At 39.3% G+C, this 18,012-nt stretch overlaps 2 protein-coding genes across 3 annotated transcripts in view; both read right to left on the bottom strand.

The window, feature by feature from the left end:
* LOC311286236 (NACHT, LRR and PYD domains-containing protein 1 homolog) overlaps positions 1-18,012 on the bottom strand; it is a 194,603-nt gene that overhangs the window by 82,456 nt on the left and 94,135 nt on the right. The gene's annotated exons all lie outside the window — the stretch shown is intronic.
* LOC311286232 (NACHT, LRR and PYD domains-containing protein 3-like) overlaps positions 1-18,012 on the bottom strand; it is a 61,211-nt gene that overhangs the window by 11,422 nt on the left and 31,777 nt on the right. For both annotated transcript variants that reach the window (XM_084402348.1, XM_084402349.1), the window contains exons 4-9: positions 12,879-13,052; positions 12,618-12,788; positions 12,354-12,527; positions 9,756-9,929; positions 1,608-1,654; positions 951-1,527 (exon numbers count right to left, since the gene is read on the bottom strand). In XM_084402348.1, the coding sequence (XP_084258474.1) occupies positions 951-1,527; positions 1,608-1,654; positions 9,756-9,929; positions 12,354-12,527; positions 12,618-12,788; positions 12,879-13,052 (1,317 nt within the window). The remainder of the gene's footprint in view (positions 1-950; positions 1,528-1,607; positions 1,655-9,755; positions 9,930-12,353; positions 12,528-12,617; positions 12,789-12,878; positions 13,053-18,012) is intronic.

Raw genomic sequence — 18,012 nt, 5'->3', positions numbered from 1 at the left:
ACCAACAACATACAAACAGTTTACTATAAAAACTATTTGACAGGCAGTTTGACAGAGAGAAAATATAAAGCTAGTATATAATGCTGCGACTGACACCTGTGATGTCACTCACTAATAACAAACAATCTAATATAACAAACACATATATACTATAATGAGAGTTTAATTCACACATAATTGTCCAGTTATGTTTATGTTTAACTAGGTAACATGAACTCTATATTCTCCATCAATAAGCTCAAGCTGAATAATGTGTCAAGTCTTCTATAAATCAATGTTTTTAACTGTGGATATTTTCACAGAGGTGGACAGATAAAGACCATCAGCAGTCTGGGGTGGACAGAAATGTTCATTATCAAACATAATAAATGAGTTTGACTATAAAGAACTGGACTGTTTTACTGCTTACAACACAACTGTCTACAGTTAATTGTGCTTGATTGTAATTGAGGGAGTGCTGGAATAGATCAAGTAATACTGAGTGAATTTGACTATTTCTGTCTTATTCCTCGTCTGCAGGAATATTAATAGAAAAGAAGATCACACTACAGCTAGAAAATTACAGACAATTAATAGCAAATTACAGTTTAGAGATCGTGTGTGATCAGGAGCTTTAGAGAAATACCAGTAAATCAGTCTTAAGCCCTATTCACAGAGACCTCACAACTCTGAAACTGAAGGAGAAATAGATTTAGCTCTAAACTAACTAAAATGAAGAATAATGTGTTTATAGTCTCTGCACAGGAGAGACTCTGTGTTGTTTCAAAACAAAGGAAAATATGTATTTATTGGTCCTGGCCAAAACATGTTGTGAAATATCAGCATATGGAGTATCAGCACAAACCCAATATGGTGCATCTCTAGTGTTTAGTGATGTATGAAGAACAGAGGATTGAACTATTATTCAGTCTGGAAAAATCCTTCACTAAGACACAGTATATTTCACTCACCCGTTTGTGTGTGTATCACTGTTGTTTCTCTCAGGACGCTGTTTAATGTCACACAGAGACACTGAGGAGCTATAATCAAGCCCAAATCCATTACAGAGGGGTTCAGTGAATGTGGTGTTAAGTGTGTGTAAGTGTGTGAGTGTGAGTGTGTGTGTGTCAGAGACGCTGTAGAAGGACAGAGTGCCGGCCGACACGTCCACATACACTCCTGCTCTCTTAGAGGATGAAGAGACGTCAGGAATATCAGTCCTGTTCTTATTGTGCCAGACAGAGAATCTGTTATCAGAGCAGATCAGACTCCAGGATTTGTCATTCCATCCAAACTCACAGTCTCTCCCTCCTTTCCTGCTGATTCCTTTATATGACACTGATATAACAGCACTTCTGCTCCATTCAACCTCCCAGTAACAGCGTCCAGTCAGACTCTCTCCACACAGAACCTGAGGATCCTCATCAAATCTCTCTGGATGATCAGGATACGGCTGACGCTCAAACACACTTGTCACTGTCCTGTTCTCATCAGACAGAATGAGACGAGTGTGTGCTGTGTTTGGATCCAGTGTGAGATCACAGGCATCTGAACACAAGAAGAGAAACATTTCACTAAATGACACAAATCAACAATAAATCACTAAATGATTGTGTGTGTAGACCTACATTTGTGTAATCCTGCTGTCATTCTGAACTCTCCACAATGATCCACACTATAAAACACAAACATGATTCATATTCATTTTTCTAAAGAAAACATAAGAAACACACACACACACAGACAGAGAAAATCTGTTCTGTGACTGGGGTTGACATCCGTCCTGTAAAACACTAGATCGTTTCGTATATTTACAGGTAAAATTAAGCTGTCTCACGTTACCAAAGTCAGATAAATCCCATCACATAGAGCCTCTTTCACCTAGATATCATCATATAGAGACTGTGTCTGTTCCCCGAATTAGGACATACAAAAAACTATGCCCATTTAAACCCATTTAAGGGTAAACCCATTTAAGGGTAAACATTTTATTGATGTTCAACAATTAAAAAACAGATATAATACAGATAAACAAATGATAAAGCTTGGGTTGCTGAATATTCGATCCCTTACTTTAAAAGCACTTATTATTAATTATATGATTACAGATTATAACCTAGAAGTGTTGTGTTTGACAGAAACCTGGCTAAAACCAGGCGATTACATTACTTTAAATGAGCCCACCCCCTCCCCGTTATAAACATGAGCCTCGTCTGGAAGAAAAAGGGGGAAGTATTGCTGTAATCTGCAGTAATATCTTCAGAATTACTGAGAAGTCTTGTTTTAAATATAATTATTTTGAACTGTTGGTGCTTAATGTAACACTATCTAGTTTAAATGATAAATCACGTTTGAGATTTGTGCTCGCTACTGTATACAGGCTACTAGGGCACCATACAGACTTTATCAAAGAATTTGCTGAATTAGTTAGCACTGGCTGCAGATAAAGTCCTAATTGTTGGTGATTTTAATATACTTGTAGATAACGAAAAAGATGCATTGGGATTGGCATTTAGAGACATTCTTAACTTTATTGGAGTTAGACAACACATGTCAGGACTCACTCATTGTCAAAATCATACTTTAGATCTAATATTATCACATGGAATCAATGTTGATGCCATTGAAATTCTGCAGAGGAGCAATGATATCTCAGATCATCATCTCGTCTCGTGTAAACTTCATTTAGCCAAGGCTGCAAAGCCGACTCCGTGTTATAAATATGTTAGACCTATCACTTCTGCCACTAAAGATTTCTTTATTAATAATATTCCTGGTCAGTTTCATCGTCTCAGCATCCCAGATAGCTTTGAAGAACTCGATATTGCGACAGAAACTTAACTCTCTTTTCCAGCACTTAAGACACAGTTGCTCTTTTGACCTTAAAGAAAATAGTCCAACGCTGTGGTGCAACAAGCACACTCTGGCCCTTAACCCTCTGGAGACCAAGGTGTTTTTGGGGCCCTTGAGATGTTCTGACATGCCTTGACATTTGTGCTTTTTTCAGTTATTTATAAACATGTTAATGGCAAAGGTGTAAATTCACTCTATATAGCACAAACAGGCCTACCATAATATGCGAGCAACATGTATATAGATGTTTGTATTTTTAAGAGAATAAAGTTTATGCGTGGTTATTTAAAAAAAAAAAAAAAGAAAGTTGCTGAAATAAGACCACAAAACTCATACAAAATATGTGTTCACAAGACTTTTGACTAATGGATGTTGTCTCTTCGAGTTCTGGCTTCAAAATTATGTGAAAATAGTCTTGCTTTATCGTTCACAAAAAAAAAAATACATTGATTTAAATAGTGTAAAACGGGTTTTGCTTGGAAAGCCAATATGCGAGGGGGCGTGAAGGAGGAGTGGTTTACACCTGAGATTACAATGTCCCACCCACTCTGCATAATTACTCTGCATAATTAGCCATTCTTTCAGGTGTGACACTGACTGAGCCACAATGCAAGGACAAAAGATATATTTAGAAGAAGACTTATATTGACCATTTAAGATTTTGCTTACATCTATCTTGTAAATATGTTTTGCTATTTTATTAAAAAGGTTACAATTACAACAATAATTACAATTTCAACAATATTTCAAGTGTACTCTTTCTTTGTAAAAAAAAGAAAGATTATAGGCCTACATTTTATCATATGTATTCATTAGTTTGAATAGCCTATAGCCAACATTGGAACATCTAACATCTTAGTCTATGACTTTATTTTTGACGAAAATAGTATTTTATATATATATATAGAGATATGAGCAGAAATTGCTAAACAAAAGCTTATTTGATGTGACAGTATATTCTACAGTAAAAACTGTACCCAAATCTAGTCAACAAAATGTTGTCTTTCATACTTCGCCTGACTGTAACGTTGTTTTTATGAAATATTAGGGCATAGCCTATAAATGTTAATTTGCAGTTTAATACGTTGCTTATACAAATACATTTTATTTCAACATATTTCAGTCGATTTTTACTCATCTCAGTAGGCTATAGCAAAACAGTTTATTCTTTCACACACAGACGCGCGATTCATATTTAGGCTAAACAGTCTTTACAAATATGTACCCTTCATTCATCTCACAGAAACGCGATTCATATTATAGAAACGCGATTCATCTTTTTGTTTACATAGGCCTACACTAACGTTATTCCATAACGTTATTCCACATTCAACACTTGAGAAAAGATAACAGCCTACCTCACTCCTCAGCGGGATCTGCTCCTCATATCAGGAGATATTGCTCCTCATTTCAGCACTGTTCTGAGGAAACTTTTCTCCATAAGGTAGGCTATATTATGCCTCACTCGCGGCGCTTTGTTTACAGCTGATGTGGGGGCGTTTCACAGACTGAAATGGTTCTCAGAATTTGCATTTGAATAGCACGCGCTCTCCGGGGAGTGGTTACATTACTTTTGAACGAACTCCTAATGAGCTCGACTGGAATCGCTCTCTTTTTATACAGATTACAGAAGCTGATAATATTTGTTTTTATATAAATTACTTCATTTAAAAGATGCGATCTCAAGCTTTATGCCCGTGGGTCTGTTTGCCTGTTTGACTGAATTTTCGCGGAGTTATAGATCATTTTCGAACGCGTTTCAAATGGGAGTTTACTGACAGAGAGAAGGCAGAAATCGCATCATGTTAATTTTTCTTTATTTGTCAAAAAGCAAAACACTTTATTTTTATTGTGAGTATACAGAAAAAAAATAGAAACTGAACAGGATCGATTGATGTATTACACGAAAATGAAAGATCAAAATTAACAGAGCATTTTGTGTTTATTTTTCATTGCTAAAAAAACAAACAAGCAAAACGCGCGGGCGCGTTTCTGGTCCCCAGAGGGTTAAGAGAGCAGCCAGAAAAATGGAGCGCAACTGGAATAAAAAGACATTTATTGAATTCCGTGGAGAGAGCACGATTGCGTACAGAAAGGCCTTAAAAACTGCTAGATCTGCTTATTTTTCGACTCTCTTAGAAGAAAACAAACACAACCCTAGGTATTTATTTGATATTGTAGCTAAATTAACAGGAAATAAAGCTTCTACGTCTGAAATTTCCAAAGAGCATAGCAGTATTGACTTTATGAACTCCTTTACTTACAAGATTGATAATATTAGAGAGAAAATTATAACTATGCAACCATCTACCACAGTATCGCATCAGGCAGTGCAATGTAGTGTCCCTGAGGAAAAATATTACTTAATTCTGAAAAAAACAGTGTTTCTAATGATTGAACCAAAAACCTCTGCATGTACTAACCTAGAATACTGTCTAACAATTGATGGCTGCTCTGTCAAGTCTTTGTCGTCGGTTAGAAACCTGGGTGTGCTCTATGATCCCAATAGTTCATTTGAAAGAAACGTTTCTAGCATCTGTAAATCCACATTCTTCTATCTTAAAAATATATCTAAATTACGGCATATGCTTTCAGTGAAAAATGCGGAACAGTTAGTCCTAGCGTTCATGACATCAAGGCTAGATTATTGTAATGCTATTATGGGTGGTTGCCCTGCACGCTTAATAAACAAACTACAATTAGTTCAAAATGCAGCAGCTCGAGTTCTTACCAGAACCAGGAAGTATGACCATATTAGCCCTGTTCTGTCAACACTGCATTGGCTCCCTATTAACCCTCTGGGGACCAAGCTGTTTTTGGGGTCCTTGAGATGTTCTGACATGCTCTGACATTTGTGCTTTTTTCAGTTATTTATTAACATGATAATGGCAAAGGTGTAAATTCACTCTATATAGCACAAACAGGGCTACCATAATATGCGAGCAACGTGTATGTAGATGTTTGTATTTTTAAGAGAATAATGTTTATGCGTGGTTATTGGAAAAAATTAAAATGAAAGTTGCTGAATTAAGACCACAAAACACATATTGAATATGTGTCCACAAGACTTTTGACTAATGGATGTTGTCCCTTTCAGTTCTAGCTTCAAAATTATGTGAAAATAGTCTTGCTTTATCGTTCACAAAAAAAAAATACATTGATTTAAATGGTGTAAAACAGGTTTTGCTTGGAAAGTCAATATGCGAGGGGGAGGAGTAGTTTACACCTTAGATTACAATTTCTCACCCACTCTGCATAATGACTCTGCATAATTAGCCATTCATTCAGGTGTGACACTGACTGAGCCACAATGCAAGGACAAAAGATGTATTTAGAAGAAGACTTATAATTGACCATTTAAGATTTCGCTTACATCTATCTTGTAAATATGTTTTGCTATTTTATTAAAAATGTTACAATTACAACAATAATTACAATTTCAACAATATTTCAAGTGTACTCTTTCTTTGTAAAAAAGAAAAAGAAAAAAGATTATAGGCCTACATTTTATCATATGTATTCATTATTTTGAATATAGCAAATATATATATATATATATATATATATATATATATAAATAATATAGTTATATATATAGATAACGTTAGATATGAGCAGAAATTGCTAAACAAAAGCTTAGGCTATTTGATGTGGCAGTATATTCTACAGTAGCCTAAAAACTGTACCCAAATCTAGTCAACGAGTGACTGACTGTAACGTTGTTTTTATGAAATATTAGGGCATATAAATGCTAATTTGCAGTTTAATACGTTGCTTATACAAATACATTTTATTTCAACATATTCCAGTCGATTTTTACTCATCTCAGTAGGCTATAGCAAAGCAGTTTATTCTTTCACACACAGACGCGCGATTCATATTTAGGCTAAACAGTCTTTACAAATATGTACCCTTCATTCATCTCACAGAAAGGCGAGTCATATTATAGAAATGCGATTCATCTTTTTGCGGTTTGCATAGGCCTACACTAACGTTATTCCATAACGTTATTCCATAACGTTATTCCACACTTGAGAAAAGAAAACAGCCTACCTCACTCCTCAGCGGGATCTGCTCCTCATATCAGGAGATATTGCTCCTCATATCAGCACTGTTATGAGGAAACTTTTCTCCATAAGGTAGGTTATATTATGTCTCACTCGATTGCAACGCGCTTTGTTTACAGCTGATGTGGGCGTTCTCAGAATTTGCGTTTGAATAGCACGCGCTCTCCGGGGAGTGGTCAAATTACTTTTGAATGGCTCGTAATGAGCTCGACTGGAGTCGCTCTCTTTTTGTACAGATTACAGAAGCTGAGAATATTTGTTTTTTATATAAATTACTTCATTTAAAAGATGCGATCTCAAGCTTTATGCCCGTGGGTCTGTTTGCCTGTTTGACTGAATTTTCGCGGAGTTATAGATCATTTTCGAACGCGTTTCAAATGGGAGTTTACTGACAGAGAGAAGGCAGAAATCGCATCATGTTAATTTTTCTTTATTTGTCAAAAAGCAAAACACTTTATTTTTATTGTGAGTATACAGAAAAAAAATAGAAACTGAACAGGATCGATTGATGTATTACACGAAAATGAAAGATCAAAATTAACAGAGCATTTAGTGTTTATTTTCATTGCTAAAAAAAAAACGAGCAAAACGCGCGGGCGCCTTTTTGGTCCCCAGAGGGTTAAACATCGTATAAATTTTAAAATATTGCTGATTACTTTCAAAGCACTAAATGGTTTAGCTGCCCAGTACTTGAGCGAGCTCTTAACACATTATAGTCCTTTAGGTCTATTGCGATCTCAAAATTCTGGCCAGTTGATAATACCTAGAATATCAACATCGACTGCTGGCAGTAGATCCTTTTCCTATTTAGCACCTTAACTCTGGAACAGTCTTCCTAACATTGTCCAGGAAGCAGACACACTTTGTCAGTTTAAATCTAGACTAAAAACACATCTCTTTAACCTGGCATACACATAGAAAATTACACATTCCTATTATTCAAATCAGTTAAATGATTATTAGGCTGCATAAATTAGGTCAGCTGGAACCGGGAACACTTCTTATAACACACAATGTACTCATTACATCATAAGAAGAATGGCATCTATGCTAATGTTAGTCTTTCCGTTTATTCTGAGGTTTACTGTAATCAGCCAGATCCGGGCCGTATCCAGATCAGATGGAGGACCTGTGCCTAGACACGACCACAACACATCCCTGAAGTGTCAGCAGAGATTGTGCCAACTAGACTCTCTCCTGTGAAGGCCTCATTGACACGACAGCAATTGGCTCTGATCCTCAACAAGCCAGTCTCCATACCGGCATGATGACTCCGATCTTCAACCAGATGGAACTGGATAATATTCTGATTGTTCCAATCCAATCTAACTTCTGACCTATAATGCTGCCTGAATCATGATCAAAAATAAAACCTGAATCAAACTGTTCGTTCGCTGGCCAGAGGAGAACTGCCCCCCGACTGAGCCTGGTTTCTCCCAAGGTTTTTTTCTCCATTCCGCCCTGATAGAGTTTTGGCTCCTTGCCAGTGTCACCTTTTTTCACCTTCGTTGCCATTGGCTTTTGGCTTGCTTAGTTGGGTACATTTCATTTAATATTTAATTTATTATTCAACAATAATATTGATCTGCCTGCATTGACACCAGTATATTAGAACTGAACTGAGCTGGACGATCACATGGTTTTCTCCAGAGCGGCTATATATATATATAAATGAACTAAATTAATACCTTTTTTACAACGAAAATGAAACATCACTGAACTTACTTAAGCTGGACTGTGACGCTATTTTCTTCTGGAAACAAACTTGGTTGCATTATTTTCCTGTTATCTCTGTAAAGCTGCTTTGAAACAATCTGTATTGTAAAAAGCGCTTATTTAGAGTATAATCTCATTAAAAAAAAAAAATTTCATATTTCCATATACACCAGCAGCCATATCACCCTGTAGTCCAAGACTGGTTGCCCACTGAAGCTAAGCAGGGCTGAGCCTGGTCAGTACCTGCATGGGAGACTCCTGAGAAAATCAGGTTGCTGCTGGAGGAGGTGTTAATGAGGCCAGTAGGGGGTGCTCACCCTGTGGTCTGTGTGGGTCCTAATGCCCCAGTATAGTGACGGGGACACTATACTGTCAAAAGAGCACCGTCCTTTGGATGAGACGTTAAACCGAGGTCCTGACTCTCTGTGGTCATTAAAAATCCCATGGCACTTCTCATAAAGAGTGGGGGTGTAACCCCAGAGTCCTGGCCACATTCCACCCATTGGCCCTCCTAAAAATCCCCATCCACTGAATTGGCTCTATCAATCTCTCTCCTCTCCACCTATATCTGGTGTGTGGTGAGCGCACTGACGCCATTGTTCTGTGGCTGTCGTCACATTATCTAAGTGGATGCTGCACACTGGTGGTGGATGAGGGGAGATTCCCTGATATGATTGTAAAGCGCTTTGGGTGTACAGTAGTACAACATTAAAGGTATAGTTCATCCAAAAATGAAAATTCAGTCATCATTTACTCAACCTCATGATCAAAAAATATATGTGTAATAAATTCTATGCTGAATCAAATATTTCTTTCTGAAGCTACTTTTTTTAATGTCTATTTGATGCTTTACACAATGACTTTAAATGATCTTTTGGGGGTAATTTCTCAGCCAAATTTGATGTGCTTGTAATAAATAAATTAATGAATTAATGGCCACATCATGTAATTAATTTGATTACATTTTTTAACTCCTTTACAGCCCTATTCAATATATTGGTAATAAATACATTCTATGAGAATTTATATTTTAAGTTTTGACTGTAAATGTCACATCCATAACGCTGGAATTGCTCAACATTCGAATGAAAGTAAACAACTTGTGGTCAGATCACCTGAGGCAGATCTTGTCCCACATACTTGAGTATCTGCAGTGAGCAGTTTGGATCCATCCGTTTGTCAGAGAGCAGCTTGACTCCTGATTCTCCCGGGTGATTGTAGCTCAGGTCCAGCTCTCTCAGGTGTGATGGGTTTGAACTCAGAGCTGAAGACACATAACCACAGCCTTCCTCTGTCACCATACAGCCAGACAACCTACAGACACACACAGTCAGACCATCTACAAAAACACACATGACTGGCAGACTGTAAATAATCTTTTATATGTACTTATTTCAATTTCAGCAGACAAATATATACATCAAGGCAGAAAATCTTCTTTACAATAAAACAAAAACATATACATCAATACAGAGACAGCATTATAACCCATCATGTCTGCCAATGGTCATGGAAATTCAAAAGTCAAGCTTATACAGATGTTTTGTGTTTTCCTCATTTTGACAGCAACTATGTACAAGAACAAGGGGAGCTATTACTTATAATTCTTAAAAAAAAAAAAACATTACCTTACAGACCATTTATGTTTCAAGAAAAGTCAGTGCAAATTGGTTTTATATAATCAGTCATTTTTTTCCATATTGAACAAATTTATTCTATCTGGGTTAGCTTTTCCATCACACATACATATATACAGTGGGGAGAACATGTATTTGATACACTGCCGATTTTGCAGGTTTTCCCACTTACAAAGCATGTAGAAGTCTGTAATTTTTGTTATACGTACTCTTCAACTGTGAGTGACGGAATCTAAAACAAAAATCCAGAAAATCACATTGTATGATTTTGAAGTAATTAATTTGCATTTTATTGCATGACATAAGTATTTGATACATCAGAAAAGCAGAACTTAATATTTGGTACAGAGACCTTTGTATGCAATTACAGAGATCATACGTTTCCTGTAGTTCTTGACCAGGTTTGCACACACTGCAGCAGGGATTTTGGCCCACTCCTCCATACAGACCTTCTCCAGATCCTTCAGGTTTTGGGGCTGTCGCTGGGCAATCCGGACTTTCAGCTTCCTCCAAAGATTTTCTATTGGGTTCAGGTCTGGAGACTGGCTAGGCCACTCCAGGACCTTGAGATACTTCTTATGGAGCTACTCCTTAGTTGCCCTGCCTGTGTGTTTCGGGTCGTTGTCATGCTGGAAGACCCAGCCACGACCCATCTTCAATGCTCTTACTGAGGGAAGGAGGTTGTTGGCCAAGATCTCGCAATGCAGGGCCCCATCCATCCTCCCCTCAATACGGTGCAGTCGTCCTGTCCCCTTTGCAGAAAAGCATCCCCAAAGAATGATGTTTCCACCTCCATGCTTCACGGTTGGGATGGTGTTCTTGGGGTTGTATTCATCCTTCTTCCTCCAAACACGGCGAGTGGAGTTTAGACCAAAGAGCTCTATTTTTGTCTCATCAGACCACATGACCTTCTCCCATTCCTCCTCTGGATCATCCAGATGGTCATTGGCAAACTTCAGACGGGCCTGGACATGCGCTGGCTTGAGCAGGGAGACCTTGCGTGTGCTGCAGGATTTTAATCCATGGCAGCGTAGTGTGTTACTAATGGTTTTCTTTGAGACTGTGGTCCCAGCTCTCTTCAGGTCATTGACCAGGTCCTGCCGTGTAGTTCTGGGCTGATCCCTCACCTTCCTCATGATCATTAATGCCCCACGAGGTGAGATCTTGCATGGTGCCCAAGACCGAGGGAGATAGACCATCATCTTGAACTTGTTCCATTTTCTAATAATTGCGCCAACAGTTGTTGCCTTCTCACCAAGCTGCTTGCCTATTGTCCTGTAGCCCATCCCAGCTTTGTGCAGGTCTACAATTTTATCCCTGATGTCCTTACACAGCTCTCTGGTCTTTGCCATTGTGGAGAGGTTGGAGTCTGTTTGATTGAGTGTGTGGACAGGTGTCTTTTATACAGGTAACGAGTCCATACAGGTGCAGTTATTACAGGTAATGAGTGGAGAACAGGAGGGCTTCTTAAAGAAAAAATAAACAGGTCTGTGAGAGCCGGAATTCTTACTGGTTGGTTGGTGATCAAATACTTATGTCATGCAATAAAATGCAAATTAATTATTTAAAAATCATACAATGTGATTTTCTGGATTTTTGTTTTAGATTTCGACTCTCACAGTTGAAGAGTACCTATGATAAAAATTACAGACATCTACATGCTTTGCAAGTAGGAAAACCTGCAAAATCGGCAGTGTATCAAATAATTGTTCTCTCCACTGTGTATATACACTACTGTATATAGTGTAATATGTCAATCCAATCATCAACTGTAAGTGGCTCTGGTTTTAGCCATTTCTTTGTAATTACTTTTTTACTAGCTGCCAGAAGAATAAACATCAGTTTCTTATCAATGTTATTCCACCCATCAAAATAATTATTAGCCAGATAGAAACATTCACACTTGAAAGGAATCATCACCTCAAAAACAGCTTCCAAATTTCCTTCAAACCCTTGCCAAAACTGGGTTAATTTCTGACACTCCCCAAAAATATGATAATGGTTAGATTCCCTTTTCCCACATAATCTCCAACAGTTAGCACCAGTCCCTTTGTATCTTTTCTGTGTTGGTGTGGTAAATCTCTTATATGTTTTTAAATACCTCAGAATCTGTAGCTTACAGTTTGGCAGCTTCAGTCCTTCAGAAATAATCTTTACTCCTGAATCCTGCAGGTCATTGTTAGTCAGGTCCAGCTCTCTCAGGTGTGAGGGGTTTGAACTCAGAGCTGAAGACACATAACCACAGCCTTCCTCTGTCACCATACAACCAGACAACCTACAGACACACACAGTCAGACCATCTACAAACACACATCAACATTATGACCGGCAGACTGTAAATTATCTCTTATATATTCTTAAATACCTCAGTATCTGCAGCTGACAGTGTGGGCTTTTCAATCCATCATAAATAATCTTCACTCCTGAATCCTGCAGGTCATTGTTACTCAGATCCAGCTCTCTCAGGTGTGAGGGGTTTGAACTAAGAGCTGAAGACACATAACAGCCTTCCTCTGTCACCATACAACCAGACAACCTACAGACACACACAGTCAGACCATCTACAAACACACATCAACATTATGACCGGCAGACTGTAAATTATCTCTTATATATTCTTAAATACCTCAGTATCTGCAGCTGACAGTGTGGGCTTTTCAATCCATCAGAAATAATCTTCACTCCTGAATCCTGCAGGGCATTGTTACTCAGATCCAGCTCTCTCAGGACACAGTTTGAGGATTTTAGAGCTGATGACACAATTTCACAATCCTGACCAGTGAGATTACAGCCAACAAGACTAGAAGAGAGTAAATACAGCACAATAAGTTGGGGTTCAGGGTGCTTTTTAAAGGGGCAGCAGTAGCACCTTAAAAACTAGTAAAAAATAATTGGCAATACAAAGATAAAATAATTGTGACGTGGTCGTTGTGGAGAAGTAGTCCACATTGGTGGATGAACAGCTTGACACTCACTGACCATAGGGTTCCCTTGTCCATAGCATAGCCTAGTTATTTCAGACACTTTCTCCCTCTCCCCAGCAACGCCACTATTGTGCTTCTCACAGAAAATGGAAGAACTGGTGCATGCTGGAACCAGACTATCCCACTCTTTTGCTGCAAGCCCCCAGATACCAACTAAAAAAAGACAGGCACCATTACCACCAAAGCCTGCGGGCCCAGCTCGCCCTCCCCCTCCTCCTGTGAGAGCTCTTCGGCCTCTGCCACAACGCCAGGGCCCACACCCTCCTCCTTCTGCTCGAGGTGAACCAAAAACAACTGATACCAGCTCTCAGTGATATGTGTCGGGTCCCCGTTTTGATAACAGTAACTTTCTCAAATGTTTACAAAACAAGCGGGAACCCAGTGTGCCTGTATCTTTCTCTATTGCTGTTCTATTACATGATAGAAAGTCTAAGGCCTTCAATAGCCGTACAGCAAACCCAACTAATCTGGTGCCTATTACACGTCAAACTAATATTGCTGTGGGGAAAAGTAAGTCTGTTAAGTTAGCTCTTTTAAACATTCGCTCACTAAAAAATAAATCACTTCTAGTCAACGACTTAATAACCACAAACAACCTGGATTTTATGCTTCTAAATGAAACCTGGCTAGAAGACAGCTGCAGTGCAACAATCCTCAATGAAGCAGCCCCTCCTAACTTTACTTTTATGAGTGTCTGCAGAGCTGTTAAGAGAGGTGGGGGTCTAGCTGCTCTTTTTAAAGATATCTATCAATGTAAGCAAATATCATTTGGGAACTACTTGTCTTTCGAATATCTGGGTACTGTGTTAAAAGGTGCTCCATGCATTTTACTTTTCATTATTTACAGGCCTCCAAAATACTCTCCAGCCTTTGCTGAGGACTTTACAGAACTGTTATCAACAATTACCTCAGAGTTTGACTGTTTTGCCATTGCTGGAGATTTTAACATCCACATAGATAATGCAGAGAACAATATGGCAAAAGAAATCAAAACTGTTTTAAAAACTTTTGATCTGACTCAGCATGTACACGGACCCACACACAATCGTGGACACACTCTAGATTTACTTATCAGTAAGGGTCTAAACATTTCATCGATTGTTATTAAGGATGTAGCACTGTCTGATCATTTCTGTATTTTCTTTGATATATTGATCTCTCCTGCCACTGAAGCTAGATCTGTGTCTGTCAAGAAGAGATGCTTAAATGAGAACACTAGAGTAGTACTTATCCTGCACCATGTGTCAAAATGATTGATGACTTCCGGTCCCGCCCCCTAGATAAGACATCTGGTCACCGCCCTTCCGGTTGACTGTTGAGCTGTCCCGCCCTTTCTGGTGTGTATAGATATGGATATGGATTGTCATATTGAGCGTTCGATCATGTGTTTTGACAGTTTTATCTACCGGTGTCTTTCCGGCATATGTTGTTGTTATGGTTTGCCCTATTGTCCTAGTTAGTCGTAGATCATGTGGTTTTGACAGAAAGTTTGAAGACTGTGTCACACAAGCATTATCTCTTGTGCACACGAGTTGGGTGTATTTTCTGTGTTTGTGTACTGGTCATTTTAGCAGTCCGTTTGACTTTACGATCTGTATTCGCTGAATCGGACATAAACACTGATATCTCTGCTACACAGACGTCCACCCTCACATTCCAGAGCAATGTATATAAATGGTGGGGAGTGTGTTGTAAAACCATCACCAGAAACATGAGCTACATGACCATGGATGATTCATCCTCTCCTGAATCCTCAGAGTCGGAGCTGAGCAACCAAATGATGGAAAGGCTGACTATGGCACCGAGAAAACCTTTCAGACATGTCCGTTTGACAAGTTTTCTCCATGAAATTTCGGAATGGACTACAGCTGAATATGTAATGGGTAGGAACCGTGTATTCGGATACAAATTTCACAAACCAACTCGAGTTGTTACACTCTACACCACTGACAGCCTCGGAGAGTTTCAGACTGGGCAAGACGTGTGTCTGGTATTTCCTGAAAAAGACTGGACTCTCTTCTACAATCGTGTATGGAAGGATCTGAATGATTGTGGTGAGGAGCCTTTGTACATTTCAGAGTGGGACGGGGTAAACGATAATGTTCGGTACCGTGTGGTAGGTGACCATACTAACAAGAACCCTACTGATTCTGTTTACATATTCTGCTGTAAAGACAAGACAAAGCTCAAAAACAAGCGGTCTGCGCGCATACGGCCTAACGAGCATCACGAACTGTATGAAATGCAATTTTTGTTCGAGTGGTGCGATCTGAATCTCCTGAATATGGTTTTTTCAATCATCAACAAAATGTTCAAATGGTGCGACATGCATGACGGATACAACAAAATTAAAGTGCAGCTGTTCCAGCCTCAGACATGTGGACGGAGCGGCATATGGTCTCAGCCATCCGGCCCCATTTTCTACGGTCATGAGAAAGCTCGCAAGCCAGACCAACCCAAAAATAACTCCTATTAATCAGGTTTTGAGTGCTACAACAACCCCGCCCCCTTTACTACAGCTATCATAAATTCCTGCGACCAGACCCTTCCAAGCAGCATTTAGAAACCATGGCTGAAGACGCCGCTTCAGAACCCAATCATGTATGCAGCTGCGGTATCTCTTTCGGCAGCATTCTCGACCCTCCCGACGACAACGCAACCCTCCATACTCTGACTGACGCCTGTGGGCCATTGGGCATACACAAAGACTGGGCTCCGGCTAAAACTATCAAACGTCGCATAGACTTTGAATCATGCATTGAAAGCGATTGGGGTTCGGGTAACATTTTCAACCCTGAACCATTGGACCTGCGCAAAGACTGGGCTCTGGCTGAAAGACGCAAACGTAGCTTAGACTGGGATCCGGAGATCGAGTGCGACTGTGATTGTACTAAACCTTGGTCACCACCACCACCACCACCATCCAACAAAAAGCTTGAATCTCCCAACCTGGCTGACCTCTCTCATGCTAATCATGGCTTCGACGTCACAGACGGATGTTTCAGTGACGTGGGATTCAAAATCATAAAAGCTGCGACAGTGGTTTTGCTGCAACATCTCATCGGAAATAAGCTGAAGGACGACTGCGAAGGGTGTGAGATTGATCATCCCAGTCAACTGCAACATTCCTGCCTGTTCGACCCACCTAACTACTACTTTGACACATATTTTGATGAACTTTCAGCCAAACTGTTTAGACCCTATTTTCATGCCATCATCGGTATCCTCCTAGGACGGTTGGGGTTAAAATCTCACCCCCAACGTATTCAAGGAACAGTCGGGACTATTCTGCACGAATTAAAAGACGAACCATTCATCGTCGCTAAGCTAGAAGAAATCAGGACGAGACTTCTGGACAAACCCTGCGAGGAAATAGTGCACGACGTCGTTGATCTCTGGGAAGGTATTTCGATCGTGAATGGAGAGTGACCAAGACCCCACCAGTATGGGTGCTGCCAGTAGCCTAACCAGCTGTATGCAATTCCTGTTTAAAGGACATTACAGACGACAGATGACCAAACTGATGAATAAGATTATCGATGATGCATCAACGCGATGGTCATCCACCTATGGAGGACTCTACGCGTGAAGCAAATTTCAAGAAACAAATGGTGTATATAAGAGGAGCGGCTAATTCATGGGATGATTTGACGGACAAATGTTCTTATGGCTTCGACCCCCCCGGTGTAATGATAAAACAGGTTCTAGATATGATGTGTGAATCGCAACACCCGCTCGGGGTCAACGATGTGCTATGTACTTGTACCTATGTGGTTGATGTGTGTACCGAGCTGGTGAAGAAAACAAAAGAATATGACATCAATGATGAGAACGAAATGGATGTCGCCATCGGTGAAATTGTTGAAATGTACGTCGATTACATCCTAGACAGAAACATGATGGCCTGTCGCGATTTTCTTTTCTGGTTAGACTATCAGTGATCCATTTTACTTAGACTATGCGTGTAACATCGTTATATCTAATTTTACTATATTCCGTTTTGTACTAACATCATTATATTCAATTTTACTTAGATTTTGTTGTACTAACATTATTATTATATCCATATATACTATATTGTATTATAATCATTTTTACAATCTTGTGTTATAACCATTTTACTTGTGTTATATTAATGGCATTTTACTTCAATCATGTATCCTGTAACTTTTTTTAATAAAAGATTGATTCAAACCACATGTACGAGTTATTCTTTTGCAGCGGTTGAAACGACAGCATGTCGGAGCTCATGAAAAAGGCTTATTATACACCCTCCAACCCCGGATCTTTAGGGGGTAAAAAACGATTAAAAGACGCCGTCTTAAAAGATAGCGGGGTCCGACTAAGCGATAAAAAGGTTTCAGAATGGTTGTCTGGTGAGGATGCTTACACTTTACACAAAACAGCTCCTATAAAATACAAACGAAATAGAGTGGTTGTGTACGGGGTCGATACCCAGTTCCAGGCCGATCTAGTCGACATGATCGCCTATGCCAAGGATAACGACGGCAATAAATATCTGTTGACTTGCATAGACGTATTTAGCAAGTATGCGTGGAGTCGCGTGTTGAAGAATAAGAGTGGGCCCGAGGTCGCTAGAGCGTTCGAGTCTATACTCGAGGAGGGTCGTGTGCCACAGAAATTGCAGACGGATCAGGGGAAGGAATTTTTTAACAAACAATTTCAAGATGTAATGAAAAAGCACAACATTGATCATTTCGCTACCGCTACCGATTTGAAAGCCAGCGTCGTAGAACGATTTAATAGAACGTTAAA

The sequence above is a fragment of the Rutilus rutilus genome (genome assembly GCF_951802725.1).
Source record: "Rutilus rutilus genome assembly, chromosome: 2".
NCBI classification, from domain to species: Eukaryota; Metazoa; Chordata; class Actinopteri; order Cypriniformes; family Leuciscidae; genus Rutilus; species Rutilus rutilus.
The sequence above is the reverse complement of the archived record's forward strand: the minus strand, read 5'-3'. Positions and strand labels throughout refer to the sequence as shown.